The sequence below is a fragment of the Rhamphochromis sp. 'chilingali' genome (genome assembly GCF_963969265.1).
Source record: "Rhamphochromis sp. 'chilingali' genome assembly, chromosome: 2".
Taxonomy (NCBI): domain Eukaryota; kingdom Metazoa; phylum Chordata; class Actinopteri; order Cichliformes; family Cichlidae; genus Rhamphochromis; species Rhamphochromis sp. 'chilingali'.
In genome coordinates this window covers 2,970,191-2,995,829 of record NC_137930.1, presented here as the reverse complement: position 1 = coordinate 2,995,829, position 25,639 = coordinate 2,970,191, and the positions used below count along the sequence as shown (strand labels likewise).

Here is a 25,639-nt window from a genome sequence, read left to right as displayed (position 1 = left end):
TGTACAGCTGGTTGCTGCCAGGCCTTCTGCACTTAAGTTCTTCATCCCAAATTTAGCAGTGACTCAAACAAGATGATGAATATGAAAGTGAAGAATTGTTCTTTTGTGAACGGTGGCACACGTTTCAGAAGACTACACTGTAATCATTTAAAATAAAAATGGCTTATAGTTCCTTAAGAATCATATTGCGAGTAGTTACACAAGCTTTTAACTCTCATTAACTCTAGCAGACTTGTTGACCTGTGCTGATCATGCCTGTCCCAGAGCACAGAGGCAGAGACCCCGAGGCTGAGTGCTCGGGTTTATTGTTTAATAATTCATTACTTCAGCTCTCTATCTAAGCGTGCCTTCATGTCCACACACACACACACACACACACACACACACACACACACACACACACACACACACACACACACACACACACACACACACAGAAATGTCCTGTGAATCTCTTAAATGGTTATTGCTCAATCTTAAATTTATAAAATGAGGCATTTGAACTCCTGTCTGGGAAATTAACTGCTCTGAAATATCACTCAGTACATGCAAGCAATTTTCTGAGGTGCTTTTACCAACAGTAGTGACAGCTGTAGCTTTGTTCATGCACAAACTTTCTTGTAGAATTGAACCCTCAGGAACTGGAGGGAATTTGGTTTGATAAGAGGAAAACTGCTACAAACTGCTGCAGAAAAATAAGTGGGACTAAAGTTTTGTTGTCAGTTAAGCAGCCCAATGAAATGGAGAAATCTTTATTTAACTCAAATCCTTATTTTTCTTAATACCAAAGCAAATTTAGCAGTTACCACTGTTTCCAAATAGCAGTGGTAACATATTATTTTAGTAAAGAAAATAAATTAAAACAAATAAGTGAATAAATAAACAAATAAATATCTATTTTATTTTCTAATTTTCACTTTAGCCTTGCTGCAAATTTTAAAGACCTCTCTGCATTGAATCATACCTGTTATTAATCTCTGTCTCTCTTACACAGCATGTCTTCATCCTGTCTTCCTTCTCCTACAGCAGATGGCCCCGCCCCTCCCTGAGCCTGGTTCTGTCGGAGGTTTCTTCCTGTTAAAAGGGAGTTTTTCCTTCCCACTGTCACCAAAGTGCTTGCTCATAGGGGGTCATATGATTGTTGGGTTTTTCTCTGTATGTATTATTGTAGGGTCTACCTTACAGTATAAAGAGCCTTGGGGCGACTGTTGTTGTGATTTGGCTGTATGAGTAAAACTGAATTGTATTAAAAATTGCAGTCCGGTCACTTTTAGCCCTTAAGGTGATGGTTAGTGGGCTTTAACCTTTCTTGATGGATCATCAATCAGAAGTCTGAGTCAATAAATAATATTAATATTATTCCATTTATTCCATCCATTAGTGGATCAAAACTTTCATCCTTTGGACACCAAACACCTACAGAATTTTGTGACAGTTCACTTATATTGCCTGTAGGATTTGTGCACAACATGGTATAATAGTCCATGCTCTCTGTGTGAAAGTATTGGACCAACCTGCAGTCTAACACGTGAATGACTGTTGCTGTGTCTTAATCCAGCTGTTACCGCTGCTAAAATGTTTGGCTGTAGGTTTGTCTGTTGTTTTTTCTTTTAATTAATAAAATAAATACCAGTTCCATCTAGTTCTGACCCATGTTGCTATATTCCTCACGCTCTTCCCATCATTCCTTGCTTGGTTTCTTCCCCGTTTCTCCTTCTGGCACAGCTGTGTAAGAGGGCTTTATTCCATGAGAACCCATTATGGGCAGACAGCTAGCGTTTACGCCTGTCACACCGTGGACGTGCATGCGTATATATTCATCTGTGTGTCTGCAGTGGTGCCGTGGGGGGAGCAGGGCAGTATAGCTTTTAAATGTGCCTTAGTATGGGTGTGTCATCCTTCATGCTTCTCACCAATAAAGCTATAGTATGCTTACCTGCACCCGTCCTTTCCTCATTCATCCTCACCTCCTAATCTGCCCTGATGTGACGGGATGGCTACACTGACTATAATGTGACTAGCGGCACAGTGGTGGCCATCATTGCCTTTTACATATTATGAATCAGGCCTACATTACTGCTGTCGTCACCACTTTCTCTTACATGGTGCATAGACAGGCTGTAAGACCAGCCTTGTAACTCTCCATTAACAGGTTGCCAAATCATCCCTGCACTCTTTGACAGCTGAGAGCAAAAATAGAGTTTCTGAAATAAAATGCTTTGGGGCAAAACTCCACAGGGAGCTGTTCTACCTTCCTTTCTTTCTACACCCCTAACACTTGAACTTTCAGCTAATACATTAACAAAACTATTGCTAAACACACTATTCAGTAACCTTGTTACATTTGTTATTTTATTTGTGTGCGATCTACAGTGAAAAGTAATAAAGGACCTATAACTGAGCACCACGGCAGATAGGCAGCAGATGGTGTTCAGTAGATTAAGCTAGCTGGGTGCTACTTGCTAAGAAATGGAAATGAAAATCAGAACTAGAGGTAACTGCAGAATCAGTTGCTAATTGCTGGTGAGCTGCTTAGATTCTTAGCAGGACTTCTTGCAAAGCTTGACAGCTCTTGGAAAGCGGGCAAATCCCAAAAAGGTTAGATCGTGGAACAAACACGGCAGCGTGGCTACAGTCGAAGCTAAAGACAAATCTAAGGTGGTTGGCCAAAGTGCACAGCACTGTGTTTGGTGATTGCCATTGTCTTTGATCCCAAACTCATCTTTTGTATCAGGAAACTGCTTAAAACAAGGCTGTTCATGAAGAATCACCTTAACAAAGAAATGATCAGAAAATCAATATTAATCAATAAAATGTAAAGAAGAAAATACTTCATCAGTCTGATACTTACAGGTTTGGTTTGGGATACGTTTGGAAATGGCTCTGTACCATTTCCTGTGCAAAGAACATCCCCTTCTAATGACGACTGCACACTAAAATCTTTACCCGAAAGTCTCTCAAGCAATCAGACTGCAAGCAGAACGTCAGTGAAAGAAGCATCTTCCATCAAAATCCACCTTCGTGCTCCTTTACAAGTCAGACTGAAGCAACGGCATATTGTCTGCATCACTGAGCAGCTGATTTCCTGTTGAATGGCTCTCATGAAGAAACTTCAAGAAACTGGAAAACTGGCTGGATTGCTGCCACTCAAGCGCACCCTAGAAACCTGTTTTCCCTCTGGGAGATGAAATCTGCTCCTCTCCAAGAGCTGTCAAGCGTTGTAAGAACTCCTGCTAAGAATCTGCCATCATCATAGTCAAAGGAGCTTGCAAAGAAAAGCGTCTGGACTTCTTTAAGTTGCTTGAAGACGTTTCACCTCTCATCCGAGAAGCTTCTTCAGTTCTAAGGTCAAATGGTGGAGAGTCCCAGATATAAACCTAGTGGGAGTGAGCCCCCACAGAGGGACAAAAGGACCCCCTGATGATCCTCTAATCGCCTGAGCCAAGGTGTGAAACTGGGTGTGGGTCCCAATCAGCCAGAGTTTCGGGTGAGTTCATTGTGAAACCTGGCCCCACCTTATCATGCGAACTCCTGAGGTCAGATGGCCCAGGATGTGAGTGGGCGTTCAGGCATCTGGGGAGGGAACTCAAAACTGGATTATAGATGGCAGACAGCTGGTGTCGTAAGCCCCGCCTCTGTTCAAAGATGGTCGCTCACAGTGGACATAGATGGCTTCTTTCACTCCTCTTTCAAACCATCTGTCCTCTCTGTCCAAAATGTGAACATTGGCATCCTTGAAAGAGTGACCTTTGACCTTTAGATGCAGATGGACTGCTGAGTCTTGTCCTGTGGAGGTGGCTCTTCTATGTTGTGCCATGCGCTTGTGACCATCATCATCATCGTCTGGGAATCTGTGGGAAACCCATAACTGTTGGAGTCCTGGTACTCCAATACTTCTTTTGTCCACATTAGTCCAACATTTACATCAGTATATTATATTGCCATATGGCACTGGCATATGTTGCCCGTCTGTTCCCTTTATAATAATATTCACTTTTCTTTGTTACCTTTGAGATTCTGCCACCCTGTAGCCATTTCTTCATATCTATATTACATTCATAATTATTTTTATCTTTCTCACTTGTCAGATAAAATAACTCATCCTCTGATTCTGATTCAGAAAAGCTTTCGTATTTGCCAAAACATGGCAGATGCCATTGTAGAAAGCTCTGCATACAGCGACTAATCTATGAAGAAATAAGAAAATCTCTAAATATATTGTTACGAAAATTGAAATTCGTTCTCCATTCAAACGTCAAAACACAGAGAAAAAAATCCCGTGAAGCAACAGAGGCTTGTGTTATAGTGCAGCTTAATTCCCACTGAGAAGAAAAAGCATGATTCAATCCATCTTTCTATTGTATGTCATTTAAATTAGATACAGAGACACATCCTCCCACTCTTTGCATCCATCACCAACACAAAGCTTCATGTTTCCAAAAGAACTCACAACGGATTGTTTCCTCCATTTCTTTCTATCAGTATCAAGAGATTTGTTTTTGAACACTGAGAAACATTTTTCACAGCACTAAAAAGTAAAAACTCTGAATTAAACTGCTGACAACGTTTCTGATAGGTGCAGTCTGGTAATAACTGCTTCCCTTTTTCAGTTACAAACGAATAAATCCAAAGCAACAGAGGAAAAGAAAGGTGAAGACGAGAGCAGAGGAAGGGTGGAGTGGGTGGAGATGAGTGGCAGAAGGGGAGCAGCAACGCTGAAAATGCGGAGTACAAGATGTTAGTGTTTTGTTGCGGACAAAAAGACAGCTGAGCTAGAGTGTCCAGGACAGACAAGTAGAAATGAGTGCATCAGAGGGACAGCTGAGCAGTTTGAAGAGACAAAGTTAGAAAGGCGAGGCTGAGATGGAAGCAGAAAACATCAAGGTCCGTGTTGCATCAACAGGTCAAACCACATCCAGCTAATCGCTCTTTTAAATAATATTTAAATATTATTATATTTAATAAAGTTATGTTGAAACCAAGCACACCATTGTTTTTCTTGTGACATTACCAATAAGTGTGATGTGTCACATGACCCTCTTCCTATTGAAAAAACAAAAGTTGTATCCAAGATGGCCGACTTCTAAATGGCCACCATGGTCACCACCCATCTTGAGGAGTTTGCCCCCTCACATATACTAATGTGCCACAAGCAGGACTTTAATATCACCAACCATTCCCATGTTATTACGCTGTATCCATATAAATGGCCCACCCTGTATATGGGAATCCCACACAAGACCAAGATGCTTATATTTCCTCAAAACATTTTCACTGGATTGATAGGTGGATGTAACTTATTAACTGCTATTGAGGTCCAAGGCCTCTGTGAAAAGAAAATTGAGCAACTGAGTGAATAATAGTAATTCTATTAGATACACATACAACTTTATTATCTGAGTAAATATAAAAACCTTGTCTTGAATATTTTTCTCTATATAAATGAACAGAAAATAAACTGTCCATGAACAGGACCCTGTGGAACACCTCTTTTGTTCTTTAGAAAAGATGGTTTGTCATTGAGAAGAGGTCAGGGTGGATGGATGGGTCAACCAAACAATAGACAAACACTAATTGTGTGCTCCAAATAGTCTGATTCTTAACGTTGTGTTGGTTTCATTGTATCCATAATAATCCAAACTCTCATCTTGAGGGTTTTTTTTGGGTGTGTGTGCATTAATGTTTTCATAGAGATAAATCAACAAAACACACCTGCTTCACATCGAGACCTATATGATTGTTCACTTTGGAGGACTTGTTGGTACATTATGCAGTCAGAGTGAAAAGTGAGAGGACACGTGGTCACAGCCCCCTGTTAACACACACTTCAACAAATTATACCCAGAGAAGACCCACCGGGAATGTCAAACCACGTCTCCTGAGTGCAGAATCTCAACTGTGCGCTGCCGAGGGCCCCGGCTGACCTGCGCCTCATTTGCATGACGGAGTTCGGTGTAATTAATTTAATTCTGAGTGTGTCACAACTGGCTGAGCTCAGTGTAGGTCCCACTGGCTTTTCCTTTTCTCTCTTCACAGTCTCCCTGCAGATGAACTGTCTCATCCAACCACAGCTTCCTCCTGTGAGAAATGCTGCACATGGGACTCTTTTTTTCTTTATCTCTTTATTGTTATCTCCATCACACACACACACACACACACACACACACACACACACACACACACACACACACACACACACACACACACACACACACACACACACACACACACACACACACACACACAGCTATTTCTTTCTCCATCTTCATTCTCAGTCAGACACCTGGGAGTCCTTTGTTTAGTTCTCTAGGGTCTGACTTTGGCAGTCATTATGAGTCAGAGGAAATCCACTTCAGAGCCTCATAGAAAGGCTGACTGAGTTAACCATAAAACTCTTTCTTATCCCATCTGTCTCTTCCCACCCTTGCCACTCCTAAGACTTTTCTTTGCCTCTTTTATTGCTGTTTTCACAAATAGCTGTTACACAACTTCAGGCAGATATAAGCAGAGTGATGCAGGTCATGAATCAGATCAGAACAATGAAAAATGGTGTCTGGTGCTTGGACAACGGCACTGGGTGGTTCTGGGGTGGGACATCTGTGGACCGGGCTTCTCATGGATGCTCAGTCACAACAGTGTAGATGAGTGTTAATAGGATATTTTGAATTTTGAATTTGGGTATTCAGGCTTTCCTGAAAGCACTTATCTTTATGTGTCTTGTAAACTTTGAATGCGTCTGCGTTTGGGTCCTCTCCCCCCAGAGAGGGGGTACTGCTGTACAGGCACTGGTGCTAAAATGAGAATGGAGTGTATCAGCTGGATCCGGGGACAGCTTGAGCTAGACTTGTGTCTACAGGGTCAAAGAAATCAATTAATGCCATGGCAGCCAAAACAAGAAGCATGATATGCCGTTATTTAGTGAAAAGTCTCAGGGACACACAAGCCGTCCTTTTGAGCAAACAAACACAAAGAAGAAAATCTATCAGTTCAGCTCTGACGCCGATAAAATAACTCCTGTAGCTGTTCAGTCACAAAAGAAGAATTTGTTTGACATTTTATCCCCAAAGTATTTTTTCGTTTTTGTCACTCTGCCTCCTCTGCCTCCTCTCTCCTAGACGTCTGCCCTCACAGACGTGACAGATAGCGTTGAGAGGAAACACCCAAATACCATCATCATTAATATGACTCATTTTTAAAGACACAAAGGAAGAACAATTATACATAAGACAGCTAAAAATGTCTCTCAAGTACCTTTTTGATCAGGAAATGGAGAATTAATAGAAATAAAGAGCAGAGCTTATTTTTGGAATAAGAGTCAATGCGAAAACTGACAGGAGCTTTATTGGGGGATAAAAAGGTTAAAGGATTTAAGTTTTCTTTCTTCTTTCAGTTTTGTATCATTTTGTAAGTAGGAAATAAGTGAATATAACTGTGTAAATATTTGTAGATAATAATTCTCCACTTAAATTACAATTTGTTTCATATGTGAAAGGTTTGGTTTGAGAGCAGGTTATGGTCTAAGTTAGAATAGACCTGTTGGAAACATCACCCTGAAATGATGTGAGAGGGTAACCTCTTAGAAATGTTGTTAATAACACTCAGTCAAGTCCTCATGGTGTAAAAATATATGATTTTACAAAACCAAAGAGAAGCACAGCCAGTTGAGGATTTCCGAACACCAGCAATGAGTTCTGGAAGTTTTACAGCTCTCACAGCGACAGAGTGACATGTCGCTGCACGTCAGCATGTCAGTGGCAGCAGACGCTGACAGAACTGCTCTCCTAACTCACAACTACAAGAAAAGACTTTTTGCCAGTTTAGTTACTTTTTCACATCTTTTCAGAGACTTTTTAATGTTTTAGATTTTCTTTTTGCTACTTTTGTGTCAAAAAAAGTGATTTCCTGGATGAATTCTTTGATCAGTATGTGACTCTGATCATGTGTCTGTGGACTGACTGTGTTCATATGGAGGAGAGCAGCAACAAGTTCAGACAGCAGCCAGAATTAGAAGAGGAAGCACCGTCGATCCAAACAGTTTGTCCAGCAAATCAGAAAAAGCTCTCAGTTTACCGAACGAAGAAATGTTCTCGTGCACAAAATTTCACAAAGCTAAAAACTTTCCTGTGGCTGTAAGAAGATTTGGGGATGAACTCATTTTTCAAATGAGCACTCTGAAACCCAAAGGCATGTCGATAATGACATTTTTTATTTTACTGTTGCTTTTATTTAGTTAGTTTTTCCTCTGTTTGGTTGTTTCTCATAAGTGCGTCTGATTGAGAGAACCTGAACACTCAGCAGTGTGTTGGATTACCGTGTCAACAAACAAAGCTATCATCTCATGTCAACCCGACTATAATGGCAAACAGAGACGTGTGAGCAGTAAGGAATCCCTTTCTAGCATCTCCAGTAGCCCACGAGGGAACCAAAGCGCTTTGATCTGGATCTCATCTGCAAAATCTGCAGTTGACAAGACAACAGCTAAAGCGCAGCTTACCGAACAACTGCTATTTATGCTACTGGCAGCCGCAGGGGATGAAAACATTATACAGGTTTCATCATTCAGCTCAGATTGCACTGACACACCTTTTGATTTGTATGATTTTTTACTGTCTCTGCGATGGCGTCACTCAACATTACTGTCTGAACTAGTTGAAATGTGAATGAAAGACTGACTCAGGTTCGTGGATTCCTGCTTTGAAGTCTCACGTTTGGCATTTTGGCTGAGATCATCTTCTGTGAAACTGAGGACACTGCACACTGTGCTTTAAACACGTGGCTAAATGTGACTGTGCTTTTTAAAATTAGCATCATGCTGTATTAAGTAATACTTCAAACTAGTGATTAAGACCAAGAGCAGGGCTGAGCAATTAATATTTCCAAGGTGCCACATAAGAAACTGGGACTGCTGTGGGAGGCCTCACCAATGAGCTTGTAAAGAAATAAAAGTGATAAAGATGAAGAGATAAAAGTAAAACTGCACAGGGGGATCAAAGTAATCCCCCGGGGCTTCAGTTTGCTCTGGGTACCAACAACAGAATGTTTGTTGTGCTTTGCTCAAAGATGATTGCAGATTAAAGCTCCATCAAATAAAGAAATTATCTTGTCATTTGTTGCTCTGCAGCTGATGGTTGATCACCAGAGGACCAGTCAGAGTCTGTTGGTAGGTAAGTAACTAACTCTAACTAACTTAACTACCCCATCATTGGTCACTTGCCTCAAACATGAGAATTACCTGCTGTGTGGACTTGCCTTAAACTTTCCAGAGCCTGCAGAAGTGGATCTGGAAACAGATATAACTGTGGATGATGAGGCGGCTGGCTGTATCTGGTTAGTTACTGGAAAAATAGCTGGTGAGGGTACAAGTGTGTGCTGGAAAACTACCAAAAAAAACCCAGAAGAAGTGCTCAGTGTACACATGAGGCAGTTGGACACACTAGAGCTGTCAGTGACAGTTTGTAAATCCTTGGATGATCAACGTTTGATTTAGCAAAGATTTTACGTTGGACCCTCTTCCTGCCAAAGCTTCCCCATTTATCCGGGCTTGGGGTCAACACCAAGAGAGAGACGACAGTTAGCGAGCAGCGCTGTGGCTTCATGCTGAGCTTGAGCTCCAGATGTGATGTTTGCTTTGAGAGTGTTGGTGGAGAAGGACAGGGAAGGAGGTGCACTCTGTCTTTATGGATGAGAGAAAGAAGATGACAGGGTGCCAACAGAGGAGCTGTGTTACTGCATGTTTGAGTGGTGCAGGACACGTATGAGGACAGTGAGACTGGAGAGGCGTGTGGGTGGGTTTACATCAGGAACGTGCTTCAAGCCTCTTAGTGTTTGCGATGGTGATGCACAGGCTGACAGACGAGGTCAGGCAGGAGTTTCATGCACTATGATTATTTTTTAGATGACACTGATCTGTAGTGAAAGCAGGAAGAAGGTGGAGGAGAGCCTGGAGAGGTGGAGGCATGCTCTGGAGAGAAGAGAAATGAAAGTAAAATTAAATACCTGTGTTCGACCATCCAAAGCCACAGACTGTTTACCAGAGAGGTGAAGACTGTTAGGAAGAAAACTACTAAATAAAGCAGTTTTGTGCTCATTAAAGGGTTGGGGTCAAAAGCATCGGTTCAGTGCTATGATTAGATTGAATTATTGAGATCGACATGTAGAGCGCAGAAGGGATTTTTGCAGAAATGCTTACACATCATAACTGGTTAAAGTCAGGATGATCTTTTTCTGCAGCACGGAGTCTGAGCCCAATGTCCCGGACTTGGATAATAAGTAGAAAAAAGACTTGTACTTTCCCTCACTGACTGTTCTGATATCAAAAGTTTTTAAGGTAGACTGTTTTCTTGGATTTGGTAAATGTTTAAATATGCAATTGTAACTCTCTGGTGCCACCTTAAAACCTGTAGTCTGTAATAGGACATGATGTCGTTGGTAAACAGGAAGTAAGTCTGTGAATTAAGGAGAAGGCATGTGCAGCATGGTGGCCTTAGCCAGATAAATCCAGTGGCATCCACATACATCCTATGCCTTTGGTAGCATTGTGGTTTCACCTTTCCCTGTGTCAATAAACCTGTGAACCGGGAATCGTGTCATCAGAGTCTTGATGTGGGGAAGGAGTTTAGCTGACTGCCCAACCATAGCAGAGGCAGTACACTGACAGTGGAAGAGTATTCCAGAAGCTCACTCCCTGATATGACAGAGCATCTGTGAAAAGGTGGTCCATCTAAATGCCAATTCACAATCACCTCTAATAGTGGCTCGAGTCAGTCGAGACCCGACAACACTGCTAGATTTTTGTTTAATAAAATCACTTATTGGTGGAGGCGCCAGACCAGGTATAGCTTTGTATATTAGACAGGCAGCGTCCAGCGTTGTAACAGACAACAAAACGAAGACACAAGACAAAGTTAGAGAGGCACAGCTGAGATGATATGAACAAGTGCAGAGGAGGGATTGTGGATATATCGGAGGCGCCAGGCAGGAGGAAAAGGGAAAAGCCTCAGAAGATTCATGGATCAAGTGAAGGAGGAGGAGCAGAGGGTGGATGTGACCAAGGAGGATGATGGGATAGAGTGAGATGGAGGTAGATGATGTGCTGTGGCGACCTCTGTAAGCGACTGTATACAAGTCGTTGTAGTCGTGTATTACCACTTTGTTCCAAAAGGCGGTGTAGTGAGTCACTAGCTAAAACTTAAAACAGTAACATGCAATAATACTTGTTAATAGGTACAGCGCAAAAAGAAAATTAGTAATAAAAGTTGGCCGATAATTACAGAATTTTAACACAAAATCTGACAGAATTTTGTAGTCAGTGTTTTTGTCTCTCAGTGACTTTACAGTCTCATCCTAAACATTCAAACTAGTCTGCAGTCCCTTAAAGAATACAGGAATAGTTAAAAGACTACAAAATGTCATTTATGACTTTAGACCTTTAAGAATTTCTCTCCATCCATCATGAGATGCACCAGAAATTAAGTTTCTCTGAATGTTGATCAGGGAAACTTTTATATAACCCGGACTTATTTGAAGAGATTGAAAGCAATCATTTCTCCTCGCAACCTATTGGCTATTCCAGCCAAGCATTACATTCACACAGTGAGAGGGAGAAAATGTGCAATTACTTCTACATCATCTCATCGGAGAGGAAAATTGGTGCTGCCAAAGTGTAAAGAGAAAATTCAGTCCTCATCTTGTAGAAAACTCAGCGTGAGAGTAGATGTCGCAAGAATGAGACAGACAATCAATCAAAGACCTGAAATATGAAAGAAAGAGAAGACGGAAAATCTGATTTAGGAAATGACAAAAGATATGACATGAAAGGAAAGCGGAGGCTAAATGAATGTGAGAGTGCCAGCAGGATAGAGTGGGCCAGTGTAATACTAATCTGATAACCTGTAGAGCAGATCAACAGCATTCTCCACCAGATTGCTTTCTTCCTGTTCCAGAGGATCATTTTGTGTTGTCTTTTGCACAGCTGCTGATTCGGAAGCAAATCTGCTTCGTATGTTTAGTACAACACGTGTAGAGATTTGACTGTTTTGACAAACAACTCTAAACCTACCAGAGCCTGTATATAAAAGATGGACGTAGCCACCGAGACATCATCCATTGATTTTTGGAGGTCTGAGTTACTATGTTTAAGACAGAGGGTGGAGTGCTAATCAGCTACTGCTATCGTTGTTAACTAGCTACATGTTGTAATGGTACCAGTGCAGTGTACAGATGCAGATATATGCTAATTAATGCTAACAGAATGTTCTGACCCAGGCCATTAGCTCCTCCCTGTTTGAAGTCATTCTGCTCTGCAAGCTCTGATTGGCAGTGGGCTGAACACTGGTGACATTTTTAAATTAAGACCCGACCTGACTGCTTCCTTACAATTCCTACTGAAGGTTTATTTGTCATAAAGAGTGTTCCAGTATAGGTCAGATATTGGGATTTCCACGTTCCAAGTCAGAATTGTTATCTGGAATTCCAACTCAGATATGTGTCATAGCCTCCAGCCCCGCCCCAACTTAGTAAGCTGAGGTGGCACCTTTGAATGCAAAAAATAAGAAAACTGCATAAATAAATAAATAAATAAATAAATAATACAACTTTTAATCTATCTCTTGTGTATTGCCAATGCATGAATGGCTCTGCCTTCCTCAGTTCCTGGAATTGTTGTTCTACTGTGTGAAAAAATGCTTTTAAACATGGAAAAATGCAGAAACTTCATGTAGATTTTAAATACTGTAAATATTTAAAATCTATACCAGGCGGGAGGCGGGTAAAAGGTAAAGCCTGCATTTTCTTTGGATTTTTATGGTGTAGGTAGGCTAGTTTTATTAGTTGTTTTGGCCACGACTACCTGAGGAGAGATGAATTAACCAGTTTATTTTGAACTGCAAAATTTGCAGCACAGGTCCTTCTGTGGGAGTGGGGAGCAGGGGAGTCACGTCCATGTTGCACGCTGATTTCCCCAAGCTACAGACTAATATAATACCACAATTTCACTCAGTAAAACAGGATTCCTCAACTGCGGGTGTTGCGAGCCGTACAAATTGTCACATAATTCAATAAAATCCACCAACAACAAATACATGGCCAGGAGCTCCGGCTCAGTGACTCATATTGGCGTGAGTGAGGACTAGCAGACAACTGCCAGCTAAAGCTACTTGTGCTGCTAACTCTTTCAAGGTGTCTATGCCACTAACTCCAGTAACTCCGGATAGATCATTTCTCAAAGATTCTCCTGTCATATAGCTTTTAAACAGGGCAAACCCAGTTTTTTCATAAACATGCTTCTTTGTGCACTAAAGATTTTAATAAACATCTTTTAGAGACGGCCTCGTGTGGCTGTTAGAGGAAACACAGTTTCTGGGACTTAGTCCTGAAAGTTGCTTCTTGATACCAACTCCAAAGCACAACAGGTTAGGGTTGCAAGTGCTGCAGTGGCAGTGGTTTAAAAAGTTTCATGTGGTCCACAGTCTTGATATTCTAGCATGAACACAATTGCAAAGACTTTTTTTTTGCAGACTCTTTCCAAACCTGCAAAGATAACGAGGTTCTCTGAGCACTGATTCCTGGGGAGGAGAAATTCTCCAAAACACAAATTTTCCTGTCACAGTTTTGGGGACGTTGCATTGATTTATTCAGTCATTCAGCCTGTTTGCTTGCTGTGCTCCTCGATCCACTCTCCTGCTTTGTCAGGCCTGCCACTATTCATTTGCTGTCTCAGTGCTTTGTGCCGTAGCTCTCCGGCGTTCTGTTTACCTTGCCTATTTTGACTCTGGATCCTGCCTCAGCCTGTTCCCACTGTACCTTGAACCTTCTTCAAACTCTGGTTCACAAAACCCAAACTCGCATTGGTCCCCTAGCAACAAGCTAACTTTTGCAGGGTTTTTAAAGGTGCATTGTGTAATGTTGTTTGTTTGTCACAAGCAGTGGCGTGTCTAGAAAATTTTTGTTGGGGGGGCCAGGTAGGGGCACAGATTTGGAGAAGGGTGGCAGATGTAATTGGCAGATAATGTTAAAAGCAATTCTACCAACCGTTAACCATAATTCAATAACCCTGTAAACCTAATAACCGTAACCTTATTAGAATGAGATTTTAACCACTACGGTGCAAAGTGTTTAGATACTGTGTTGATTAAGTACAAGAGATACAATCAGTCAGTGTTTATTCAGCATTCAAGGACATCAATATTTGCATAGTATTTTTACTGACATGTAGTGCACATGTGTTTTGGGCAAAAACATTTTTGAATATTAAAATACGAACATTTTTAACATACAATTGGCAAATTAGCCAATTCCAATGCAAAACCAATGCCTGTTAAAAAAAAAAAAAAGAAGATAATCTTCTCACAAACTGGTGTTTGATTTTGAAACAGGAAAAAAGTGGAGAAACAACTGAAAAGACTAACATTTGAATAAAACCTGAAAGCAAGTAAATACTTTATATGCTGCCTTACTTTGGTAATATTGAGAACAACACTGGCTGATGATGAAATGCAGTCAGCTGGCATGGTGACACTGCCAGTATTAACCTGCAGGGCTGGACTGGGACAAAAAATTGGGCATTTTCACTACAGATTGGCCCACCAGGTATTAAAGCCATAAAGCCTTTGAATGAAAACAAATGCTGTTGTGACAGTGATGTTCAGTCTTTTTGGTATATGTATGATTTCTATACATTTTACGTCAGATAAAAACTTTCTTCGCAAGATTCAGATAATTATTTAATAAAAGCTAGATATTTTAAATGAGAATAAAAAAGAAAAGTATTTCTTTATGCCCTCCTCTCCCTGTTAATGCCCTACCTGCCCCCCTGGCAACACTTTGCTAGACCCGCCCCTGCACAGTTACCAGCTGTCAGCTACATAAAAAAAGGATCCTGGTGTTATTTATCTCTCAGAAACAGTTCATAACTTCAACTCATTCATGTCACCTAAAAGGTAAACCTGTTTCTCCATCACCTGTTCAGCTCTGATGATTCAGTAAGGACATCTCCTGGTTTCATCTTCATGTTTCCCTCTCACCACATATCCAAACCGACATCATGACCAGCAGCTTTACAGCTTTACAGCTGTGGCTCCAGCAAACATTCTAACTAAACAAATTCTAACAACAGCTGATCAAGCTTAAACGTGCTGCTGCTGTTTAGCGCGACATCTGCTGGTTTCCTCTTTCTGGCTCAAAGTGGGTGATAAACAAACAAGAGAGACGATCAGCTGATCATTGATCAGTTTCATGATTGAAGTAGCAACAGGAAAGAGAGGAGAGATAATGAGAGGAGAAGAGGCAGCTGTGCAGCGTAAAGACAGAATAACTCCAGTTTTGTGTCTTTTTCCATCCTAGCTGAAGTCCGGGACAAACTGCGTCTCTTCTCAGCTCAATACCAAACGCGTAATATTTTCTATGAATGAGGGACCATTCCATTTTTTAAGGAGCTGTTGGCAACTCTACTAACTAACCTTATGAATAAAATAAAGTTCACTATCAGTAACATCATAGCAACCGAACATCTGTATAAACTTGTCATGCTAGCTCACACAGTGTGAGGTATTGTAACTGACTGTAAAAAGTCAGCACAACGAAAATAAACTCCACCTAAACTTGGTTTATATCTGACCCAGACAGACTGCAGATCATAACTTCTTACCTGAAGTTCAGTTCACCTGACACTCGGACTGGTGGCCGCCTCGGGGCTCTCCTCCTGCTTCCCCTTCCCTCATCCACCTGCTGGCCTCTGTGGAAGCCCTGCCATAGCCACCACCAAACAACTGAGTTATTTTTACACATCGACCTGCATCTTATAACTCATAACTCTTATGTTAAGTGGGGGAACTTGCACAATCGGTGGCTAACTAAATACTTTTTTGCCCCACTGTACACTCACTGGCCAAATTTTTGTTAGATACACCTGTTGAGCTGCTCATTAGGTCAAATACCTAATCAGCCTATCACATAGCAGCAGCTCAGTGCATTTAGGCATGTATACATTAATAAGATGACCTGCTGAAGGTCAAAGGGGATTTAAATGACTTTGAACATGCATTGTTGTTTGTGTCAGACAGGCTTGTCTGAGTATTTCAGAAACTGTACAACCATCTAACCGGTTTATAGAAAATGGTCTGAAATGGAGGAAATCTCCTGTGAGCAGCACTTCTCTGGGAAAAAATCACTTGTTGGTGCCAAAGATCAAAAGCGGAATGAGCAGATTACTTACAGCTGTAAGGAAAGCAACATGAACTCAAATACCCACTTACTTCAACCAAGTTATCAAGAAGAGCACCGCTGAAAGCACAATACGTTGAACCTCGAAGCTGATGGCCTAGTGTCACCTGCTGGATAGAGGTGAAAACACAAAGCAAACAATGTCTCTTTCATCTGTTTCACAGCATGCACGGGAACTGGAAACTCGCCGAAGGGAGGCAGAGGAGAGAGAGCGGAGGAAGCAGAGGGAGGTGCAGCTGGAACTGGAAAGACAGCTGAAAGAGGCTGTGATGGTAAAAAAAAAAGTTTTCCACTTGACACCAATTATGTACAGAGTCTTTTCTCCTTGACTTTGATCTTTGAGAACTCCAGCAAAATGTTGACTGTCATTATAAAATTCACACCTAGTCTTTAATGATTTGGAAAAATGGTTATGACAGTCCAGGAAAAGGTAATTCAGGAATAGGTCAGTTTATACCGCTCTGTTGGTGCATCTGTTTATGTAGCTGTGTGTATGTGTGTGCATAGATAAAAGACAGCATGCAGGCTGAGATGCAGGTGAAGGAAAAGGAGGCTGAACAACAGAAGAAGAGGATCAGGGAGCTGGAGCTGACACAGCAGCAGCTGGAAGTTGCCCTTAATATGGAGATCCAGGCTCGGCTGGAGGAGGAGAGGGCCAGACTGGAGCTTGAGCGGTAACAATGGATTTCTAACTCTTATTATGGCCCTTTATTATTTTATTTGTGATGGAGATCTGAGATATCCATGAGAAGTATTAACATTTTCAGTTGCTTCTTCCCTTTTCCCCCTCCTTCAGGTTGCTGCAGGCTGAAGATGAAAAGAGGAAACATTTCCAGCTCCTCCAGGAGCAGCAACGTACAATGCAAAACCTCAGCCCCATACAGGAGCTGTCAGATGGCAGTCCCGATGAGGACACCCCCTCAGCCCTCAACTCTGCCTCTCAGGAGCTCCAGGATCTGCAGGCATCTCGCCAAAGAAGTCACCAGCGTCTGGAGGTGAACAAGTTTGTTTTGACTGGCTTTGTGAGCAGCATCTTATTTAGTGCTCTTCTAAAACAACACTGATGAAGATGCCTGCATGATTTTTGTTTCCAGGAGGTTCAGGAGAGGCTGAGGAATGCCAGTCAACAGGTACGGCACTGGAACATCCAGCTGAACCGACTGATGACCCCCATTACTCCTGCAGGTGCGGTATTCACTTTGCCTCTTTGCAGCACAGACTTCTGGAACAGAGTGTTAGTATAGTTAATAACAGTGTAGACCAGGGGTGTCAAACTCAAACACACAGTGGGCCAAAATTCAAAACTGGAACAAAGTCGCAGGCTAACTTGAATATTTATTGAAATATATTTATTCCTCCAGATATAAGAATGAATCTTTTCTTATGGACTCAAACACATTTTGCTGAAAAACTGAATATGGAACAAGCAAAGCTTAATACTAAACAATATATATATTAGCTGTATAATACCAGTAGGCCAGCTCTAATAGTAATTTGGTATGGCTTCGCGAGCCAAATGTAATTAGGCTGCGGGCCAAATTTGGCCAGAGTTTGACACCTATGGTGTAGACCATATAATCTGTCAGATAATTGCATTAAAATGCTACAAAAGGCACCTACCCCCAAACATGTCAAGAGATTCATTCAGTGACTTGAATGAAAGAATCTGACTCACCTCAAGTTAATTAAAATTAAAAATAAATCTTATTATGATTTAAACACGGAAATCTTAAAACGAAAAATAACCGCATGCAGTTGTTACAGGCTGCAAACATGTTTTATACTGCTTTGAAGTCTGGGACAGCATCATAAGAGGCATAACTGATCTCACCATAGTCCCATGAAGACTCAAGATGAGTGTTTTCACGACTGCCATCTTGGTGTTTTGAAATCAGGCATGATGAATGAAGGGAAGAACTGTCTGTTAAGGTTCTCAGTCGTTCAGGTCATCGTAGTCTAAGGAGCTTGGAAAGAAAAGCATCTGGACTTCTTTAAGTTTCTTGAAGAGCATTTCACCTCTCATTCAAGAAGCTTCTTCAGTTCTCTGAAGAAATTCTGAACTGAAGAAGCTTCTCAGATGAGAAGTGAAACATCTTCAAGAAACTTAAAGAAGTCCAGATGCTTTTCTTTCCAAGCTCCTTAGACTGTAGTTAAACTTCACACACTGGACTTGTCAGTCACACATCCTTCGCCAGTAGGCATTCCCAGAATGATCTTTCCCCTTCTGACGCTTAGAATGACCAAATATGTGCAAAATGGACAATTCCACATGCCACCATGTCAGTCTTTTATTAAATATGACATGAAACAAATGACTGAGCCATTAAATTTGTCACAAAGGTGTTCACCTAATTCCAGGCAAATGGAATAGACTTCTATGGGACCATAAGTCTTTTTGCACTTTGACATTTGTTTTACTTTTCAGATCTGTAACCTATAACTTTTATACTGTATGTGTTTTGATCATAGGAGTCTATGGGGACTTACTTACTTTTAGCACGTTTAGCAGATGATGTTGGCTTCTTTTTTCAGTACTGGAGCTTCCTGCTCATTGAAGACTTTTCTAAAAGGAAATGCTTAATCCAAAATGGCGTTTTAAGGGCTTGGATTAATGTCAATTTCAGCAAATATTCTTTCTTATGTTAAAAGAACATGGATCTCTGTCAGTGATAACTTCTGACTTTATAACTCAAATTTTAAGAGAGAGCTTCACTGCTAAGCTCTCATCTGTGTGGGTGTCACGGTTCGCTTGAGGACTCACACGCAGGACTCAGAGGCACAGTCTGTATTTATTACAGTTCCACCAGGTGTATATACAAACAGTGCAGGGGATAGTGCTATATACAAAGCGGTGACAGGGAAAAGGCTCTGGGGAAATCCAGGTAGGGAAAAGACACTTGCGCCTCTTCTGACTCTCTCTCCAAACACCGCTCGGGGGATGCAGAGTCGGGTCCAGGGGATCTATGTACAGAAGGAAACACACGTTAGAGGTTTTGCACAGGGAAGCAAAAGAGAACTTGCTCAGAGCCGGGCTGCACTGACGCGAGTCACACACAACGATCCAGTGATGAGTAGAAGCCACTCCCTGGCTTAAATGCTGGCTGCACTGATGAGGCCCAGGTGTTTCCTCCTCAGAGGGGCGTGGGCCGAGGGCGTGAACCCACCATGAGTTCCGCCCTGGCGAGAGAGAGAGAGAGAACACTACTAGTCAGCGGCCTGCTGATCCCCTGGCCGTGACAGTGGGGTTCAAATCCCTTATTCAGATTAAGATTTTATGTGACATTACATTGGCAAAAATTAAATTTACTTGAATAATGTGAGTATTGGAGTAAGTACTTGAGTAGTTTTTGAATAACTTTAATTTTGTAATGTGCATATTTTATGAATAATGATGTTTCAATACTTTAATCTACTGAATAAGTAAGAATTAGACTTAATAATCTTTTTACTTTAAAAAGGGAAATCGTGTACAATCTTTTATTCTCCAAAATGCACATAATAAAAATGTTTTGGGGAATGTATATGCTTTTTAAAAACCAATTGCTTCTTACTTGATGCATGCTATAACTTTCAGCAAAACTGAACTAAAATTTGTTAACAAGCTTACCAAATAAGAAATGTTTTGTGAATTTTCTTTGCAGAGCGACTGGAAAGCCGGCTGTTATCAAAGCCCACATGCCCTAAAAAGGAGGACGCGCTGGCCAGTAATGAGTTCATCACTAAGTTTAAGATAAGAGTTGATCAGAATAGAGGCGATTATGAAAGTCTGGAGCATCAGTTGGAGGCTGCCAACCTGTCTGATGAATCGTTCGAGGCCCAGACAGAAGTCAACGGACAAATATGATCACAGACATTTTAAAAACGCGAGTTGAGAGTTAAGGGGGAAAAATATTGTAATAAGTATATATTTGAATTGCACACTAAGATATAAAGTGATGGCAGCGAGCACAGTGTTGCAGGATTTAATTAAAAACACATCTGACTAAGACCAACTGAAATTTAGAGTTGTGTATAATAAAGTTTATTCATGATTAATAAAACAAATCTGTAATAATTTTCTTTCTCTTTTGTCCAGCTGAATCTCGCTACAGCTTAAATAAAAGAAAAGAATGTGTTTTGAATATATTAAACTATTCTCTCTTTTTCTGTCTTTCTTTTTTTCTTGGTGGGTTTTCTTTTGCAATCAAACGCAACATTATACAATTATATAGTATAGTAAGAAATATCCTTTAACTTAATTTAGTATTTGTTTTTTCATTTTTGTTTTTATTGTTTCCCCTTCAGTTTTGTGCTTATAACATGTTCTAATCTGACATATTATGCAGTAAATTATTTTTGCAATAACTTAACAGGCCATTGTGGGAGCCAACATTCACTTATCAAAGACATATTTGTATATTCTGTGGACTGCTTTATGGTTGTGTCATTTAGAAACATAAGCCACAACAGACTTCCACTGGAGAGTACTTAAAAATGTATTTTTATGTAAAGATCTTTTAATAACTACTATATTAAGAGAGAACCTATTGTTACATGGATTAATTGTACAAACTGTAGAGAAATAAGTTTAAGCGTGCAATTTTTTATTCATTTTTAACTGTATTAATGTTTTTATGTTAATACAGCCGCCTCATATCTGTTTCCTCAGTGTTTTTTAAACCATGTACTCCATCTATGAGTAAGAACATGAATAAATTCCTTTCCAAATTTGTAGTTCTTTTTTCCAACACACAGATGCAGGTATTCTTTTGCACCAAGGCGTTAAAGAAATGCTAAGAAAAAATGAAAATACTACATTGCAACCTGTGTGTGTGTGTGTATATATATCTGTATCTATATAGATATAGATATATATGTGTATTCGTACCCTTTTTTCATCATCTAGTTTCCTGTGCCAGATCTTCTACTGATCCACTGAGGCAGACATGTAAAAAACATGAACTAAAGCATATTTCTGTATATAAACAGGACTTTAAATCTTTATCAACAGCTACTTTAGAGGAAATTCTTCAATAAACTGCAACCAAAGGCTCAACTCAGAGGACAAAACCCAACCTGTTATAAATAGTGTGACACCAAACTTTCTCTTGTGTAAAGTTACAAATAGGAGTAATTATCCACAGAAGCTTTTATACATAATGAAGTTATAATTCGTCCTGTAGAAATTGTACATTTAAGCTATATAGTTCCCTCTGTGATAACTCTGCTATGAATGCCTCTTATTAACTTTTATGCTTTTACAACCCACTATGAGCAAACACTCAGCAACAGTGGGAAGGAAAAACTCCCTTCTTGAAGGAAAAAACCTCTGGTAGAACCTGGAAATCTGTCTAAACTAGTTGGGGGTTAGAGCAACAGATGCAAGTCTTCAGATCATTTGCAGTGTGACTGTCTTTGTGCACACTTTAACCTGATTCAGTTTTCTTATTTGTCAAAATGCACCATGGGTAAAAAAAAACAAAACAAAACAAAATAGTAATGAAGGAGAATCCTCAGCAAAGATGAATTAAACAAGTTTTATTTTGATCCAATTTTACTTTAAGTAAAACACATCTTTATTTGATGACTTTAATGTCATCAAATAAAGACAGTTTTGATGGAGCTCCTGACCCAGCCCAAGCTCTCTATGAAGACGAGGAAAAACTCCCCAGGGGGCCAGATCGATGGGAAGAAACCTCGGGAAAGCCCATTCAAAGAGAGATCCCCTTTCCTGGGATGGCTGGGGGGGTTACAGGAAGTCCGAAAAAGCTAATTTTTTATTTATTTATTTTTTAAGATTGACCCATTCCTGTCCAACAGAAAAAAGAAAGGAGGTTACCACAATGTATCACACTTATATGATAAGGTGTGAATTGTGTGTTTGTGTGTGTTATCTTAGCCAGGGGTGAAGCTGGAGCTCCTCCAGTGTTGGGCGCTTCTCCGGGGCTATAGTTAAACATGCCTCCAAGAAATTCTGGCATTCTTGAAAGAAAGAAAAGATCAAAAAGATGAAGATGATAGTTCTAGTGATCCAAGGCATCAGTGAATCTGGAAGTGTGAAGTTTTCTTACCTGTGGACAGACGCTTTTTGATGCTCAGTTTCTTTGCGAGGAACCTCTCGGTACTAAAGTGCCGTGCATGAAGCGCTTCATACAACACCACTCCCATTTGCCACACCGTGGTGGGTCCACACCTGTAGCAGCTCCTCCTGTACCACTCGGGAGGGGTGTGAAGAGGAGTGCCTAACAAACAGACACAATTACAATTTCTTCTAAAACAAAAGACACAAATTGTTACATCTGTGAAAAGCAGGAGCAGAATATGTTACCATAGAAGACGCGATACAGAGATCGCTGTTTAACAAAGCAGCTCAGTCCAAAGTCAATGATGCGAACTCGAGGCACATCGGAGCCGGTCTCAATCAGAATGTTTTCTCCCTTGATGTCCCGATGAAAGATGTGTTTATCCTCAAGTTCCTTTACAGCATCAACTAGTTGCTTCAGAATGACCTGGAAAAGATGAAAAACACAATAATGAGTTAATGCTTTTCTGCCTTGATTGAATGCTGTACAGTCTAAGGCTCTCCCAGTCAACCTACCTTGGCCTTGTCCTCTGGTAAAGTTCTTCCATTTTCTGCTTTGTATTTTTGCAGGTCCACAGCGGGGACAGGTCTCTCCAGCACCAGGATCAGCTCTTTGCCAAGGTCGAACCACTCCAGCAAGGACACAGGTGCTGATATTCCCACTGACCCTTCTGCTTCACCTGCAAGTTTAACCATAATGGCCACTTCCACCGAGAGCATCTTCCCGCTTTCATCCTGAAATATTACAACAAAGTGGATGATGAGGAACGCCGCATTCAATCCAGTAATGTAAAACTGATTCAAGTGTTGGACGCTTACCGCCACTTTGCAGTAGACTTTATTTTTGGGAATGTGTTTGATGGCAACCTAGAAGACACAGAGCATTGGTGAGCATTTCCTCAGTATGACATAATGAAAGGTGGAAACACAGCAGACGTCTCAGTTTACGATATTATCCATTATCTGCGTTACTGCCTGTCTTACTACCATCATCTGAACACTTACTGGAAAACGATCTTCTATCCGGTAGCCAGCAAACACTGCTCCGCAGCCTCCTTCTCCGAGCTGGTGCTCCTCCACATATCTGGCTTGGAATTCACCTGAACAGACAAAACAGCAAATCTTGTTTTATTACAGCTGTGACACAAATTACTCTCCTCTGTAGCCTAAATGTTCCTTTTGCCCTTCCCCTGAATATAAAACCCAAGCTGCTTGCTACTTACGTTTTTGGTCTGCCACTGATTTTTTGTCCTGGTCCACATTCCTTTTTTTTTTCTTGGGTGACTCTCTGTCGTCTCCCGTGGCCTTTCTTTTGCCATTTTTTGCGCACACCTGTTTGTTGTTCAAGTCTGGAGATGTGGAAAACACCAAAAGCACATCAGCTCACTGGATGATAGACACAAACACTAAACACCAATATCTTAAACCTAGCAACCACACTTAATCTACCCCCTTATTCAACTAATTAGCCTACCTTTACCAGAGTCCAACGAGGAGGATGCTTGCTCCTTGTCACCGCTCATATGGTCAAGAAGTTTAGCCCTCTTTGCTTTCTTTGTTGTGTCCTCTTCATCTTGCACAACCTTGCGCTTCACTCCTTTGACCACATCTGAGCTGGTGGAAGGACCAGCCTGCTCAGCGACCCTCCTCCTTTTCATTGGGGTCTTCTTTTCAGGACTGGCCTTTCTTTTAGCAGTCCTGCTCTTACGATCTATAAACGACAACAACACAGTGGTGAAAAAGAGTCCCCGACATCAAGACTGGAAGCAGTTTGATGGCAAAGAATTTGAAATTGCTTTTGCTTAAATGATCACAAGTTTAATCTTGGGATGAAAAAAAAAACTGATCAGTGCGAGTTGATACTAGGTTTACTAAGTCTTAGATCTTGATGGCACTTGTTGGTCTGTTTTTACTGTTGAGTCCAAGAATAAACTTATTACATTATTTTACCAAAAGACCGGTAACCTTCCTTTGATTAGACATCTTGTATTAAAGCTATTTTCAATTAAACATATGATTCAATTGCTCCAAAAATGATTCACACAGTGTCAACATTTCTAGGATTTGGATTTTACCAGGATTTGATTTTATTATTTTACTTACCTTGATCTCCCGAATCTTTCTTATCGGCTGGAGTGGCAATTTTTCTTGTTTCCTTTTTCATTGTAATTTCGGAGACCCTTTAAAATCGAAAATGTAAACCGTAATGAGCTAAGATTGAGTTAATACTCCTTCAAATGTGCACCCTTCAAATGCTTGACTTTTCTAACTGAATTCTGTAAGTGAGCTTTATAAGTAAACTCTGGAAACTACGGCAACACAACATAGAATCTTGCCTTTCAGTGACTTCACTGACTGCCAGTAGTTCAAAGTAGTTTACAGAAAAACACTGGCAGACAAAGCCATAATATTTCATATAATTCAATCATTTCATATCAATTAAACAGTTTCTTTCATTATCTTTCATCATTTGTATAAAGACCTCATCTATGGATGACAGTATGAAGATTTGTGGTTGACCACACACATTATAATAAACACAGTGTCAGCTACATTGTCATCTGATTTAAAGTATTTATTATGTACATTTAACTGTCATGGTAGTGAGTCTGTGACCCAGTGTTTTGTGTTTGTTCATTTATATTCATTGATTATTCTTATGTATGTTTTTGGTTCTCTTTATTGTTTTCTTCTTGTGTTATATTCTTAGGCTTTAGGTTTCTGTTACTTTGCCTTGCCCCTGTGTCCCACGTGTCATGTCTAGTCACTCTTGTTTCCATGTTCCCCAATTTCTCCCCAGTCAGTCATGTCTCTGTGTCAACTCTGTGTCTTTGTAAAAGTCTCTTGTTTGCTGTTTTACTTTGATAGTCTTGTGTGCTATGTTAGTGTTTTCATGTCTGTGAAGGTTCTCAGTCATCTAGGTCATCGTAGTCTAAGGAGTTTGGAAAGAAAGCGTCTGGACTTGAAGTTGCTTGAAGATGTTTCACCTTCTCGGATGAAAAGAACTTAAACTTTGCTTGAACGTCTTCAAGCAACTTAAAGAAGTCCAGACGTTTTCTTTCTAAGCTCCTTAGACTATGTTAGTGTTTTCAGTTTTCCTTCCCCATGGTCTTGTTGTTTGTGATTTCTCGCAGCTGTGCTCTCATCCTGTGTCTTATTCCCTCATTTATCCCTCTGTGTATTTAAGCCCATTGTTTTCCTCTGTTTGCTGTTGGGTTGTCTGTGTATCATCCATGACAATTAAATGAAATAGCAAATGCAACTACAATTTCAATGAGATTCATTCCTGGCATTCTACTGCGGTGGCTGAAAGTAGACACCAAGCATTATCACTGTAACTGATGTAAATATTGGACTTGG

The 25,639-nt window shown here is 40.6% G+C and overlaps 2 protein-coding genes across 3 annotated transcripts; one reads left to right on the top strand and one right to left on the bottom strand.

Annotated features, from left to right (window-relative positions):
• Positions 1-16,358: 16,358 nt before the first annotated feature.
• LOC308392481 (uncharacterized protein) lies at positions 16,359-20,282 on the top strand (the record flags this gene model as incomplete). The annotated part of the gene is made up of 5 exons (XM_080875553.1): positions 16,359-16,490; positions 16,726-16,892; positions 17,015-17,213; positions 17,313-17,403; positions 19,860-20,282. The coding sequence occupies 5 exons, from the start codon at positions 16,359-16,361 to the stop codon at positions 20,060-20,062; spliced, it is 792 nt and encodes a 263-aa protein (XP_080731679.1). The 3' UTR covers positions 20,063-20,282.
• Positions 20,283-21,079: 797 nt separating this feature from the next.
• On the bottom strand, positions 21,080-25,135 carry LOC308390082 (serine/threonine-protein kinase pim-1-like). 2 transcript variants are annotated; one of them, XM_080871789.1, is made up of 9 exons: positions 24,383-25,135; positions 23,754-23,990; positions 23,503-23,628; positions 23,285-23,379; positions 23,099-23,146; positions 22,796-23,014; positions 22,526-22,706; positions 22,269-22,439; positions 21,080-22,179 (listed from the first exon to the last, which is right to left on the bottom strand). In XM_080871789.1, exons 1-9 carry the CDS (start codon positions 24,441-24,443, stop codon positions 22,088-22,090), a joined length of 1,230 nt encoding a protein of 409 aa, XP_080727915.1. In that variant the 5' UTR covers positions 24,444-25,135; the 3' UTR covers positions 21,080-22,087. The 2 variants fall into 2 exon arrangements, with proteins under 2 accessions (XP_080727915.1, XP_080727914.1); XM_080871788.1 differs by having other exon boundaries at positions 22,796-23,146.
• Between the last annotated feature and the right edge of the window lie 504 nt (positions 25,136-25,639).

Coding starts and splice junctions, on each gene's coding strand:
- LOC308390082 (XM_080871788.1), bottom strand. CDS start 24,443: ATGAAAAAGGAAACAAGAAAAATTGCCACTCCAGCCGATAAGAAAGAT. Junction 23,147..23,284: donor GGATAGAAGATCGTTTTCCA/GTAAGTGTTCAG, acceptor TGTGTCTTCTAG/GTTGCCATCAAACACATTCC. Junction 22,180..22,268: donor CAAAAAGCGTCTGTCCACAG/GTAAGAAAACTT, acceptor CTTTCTTTCAAG/AATGCCAGAATTTCTTGGAG.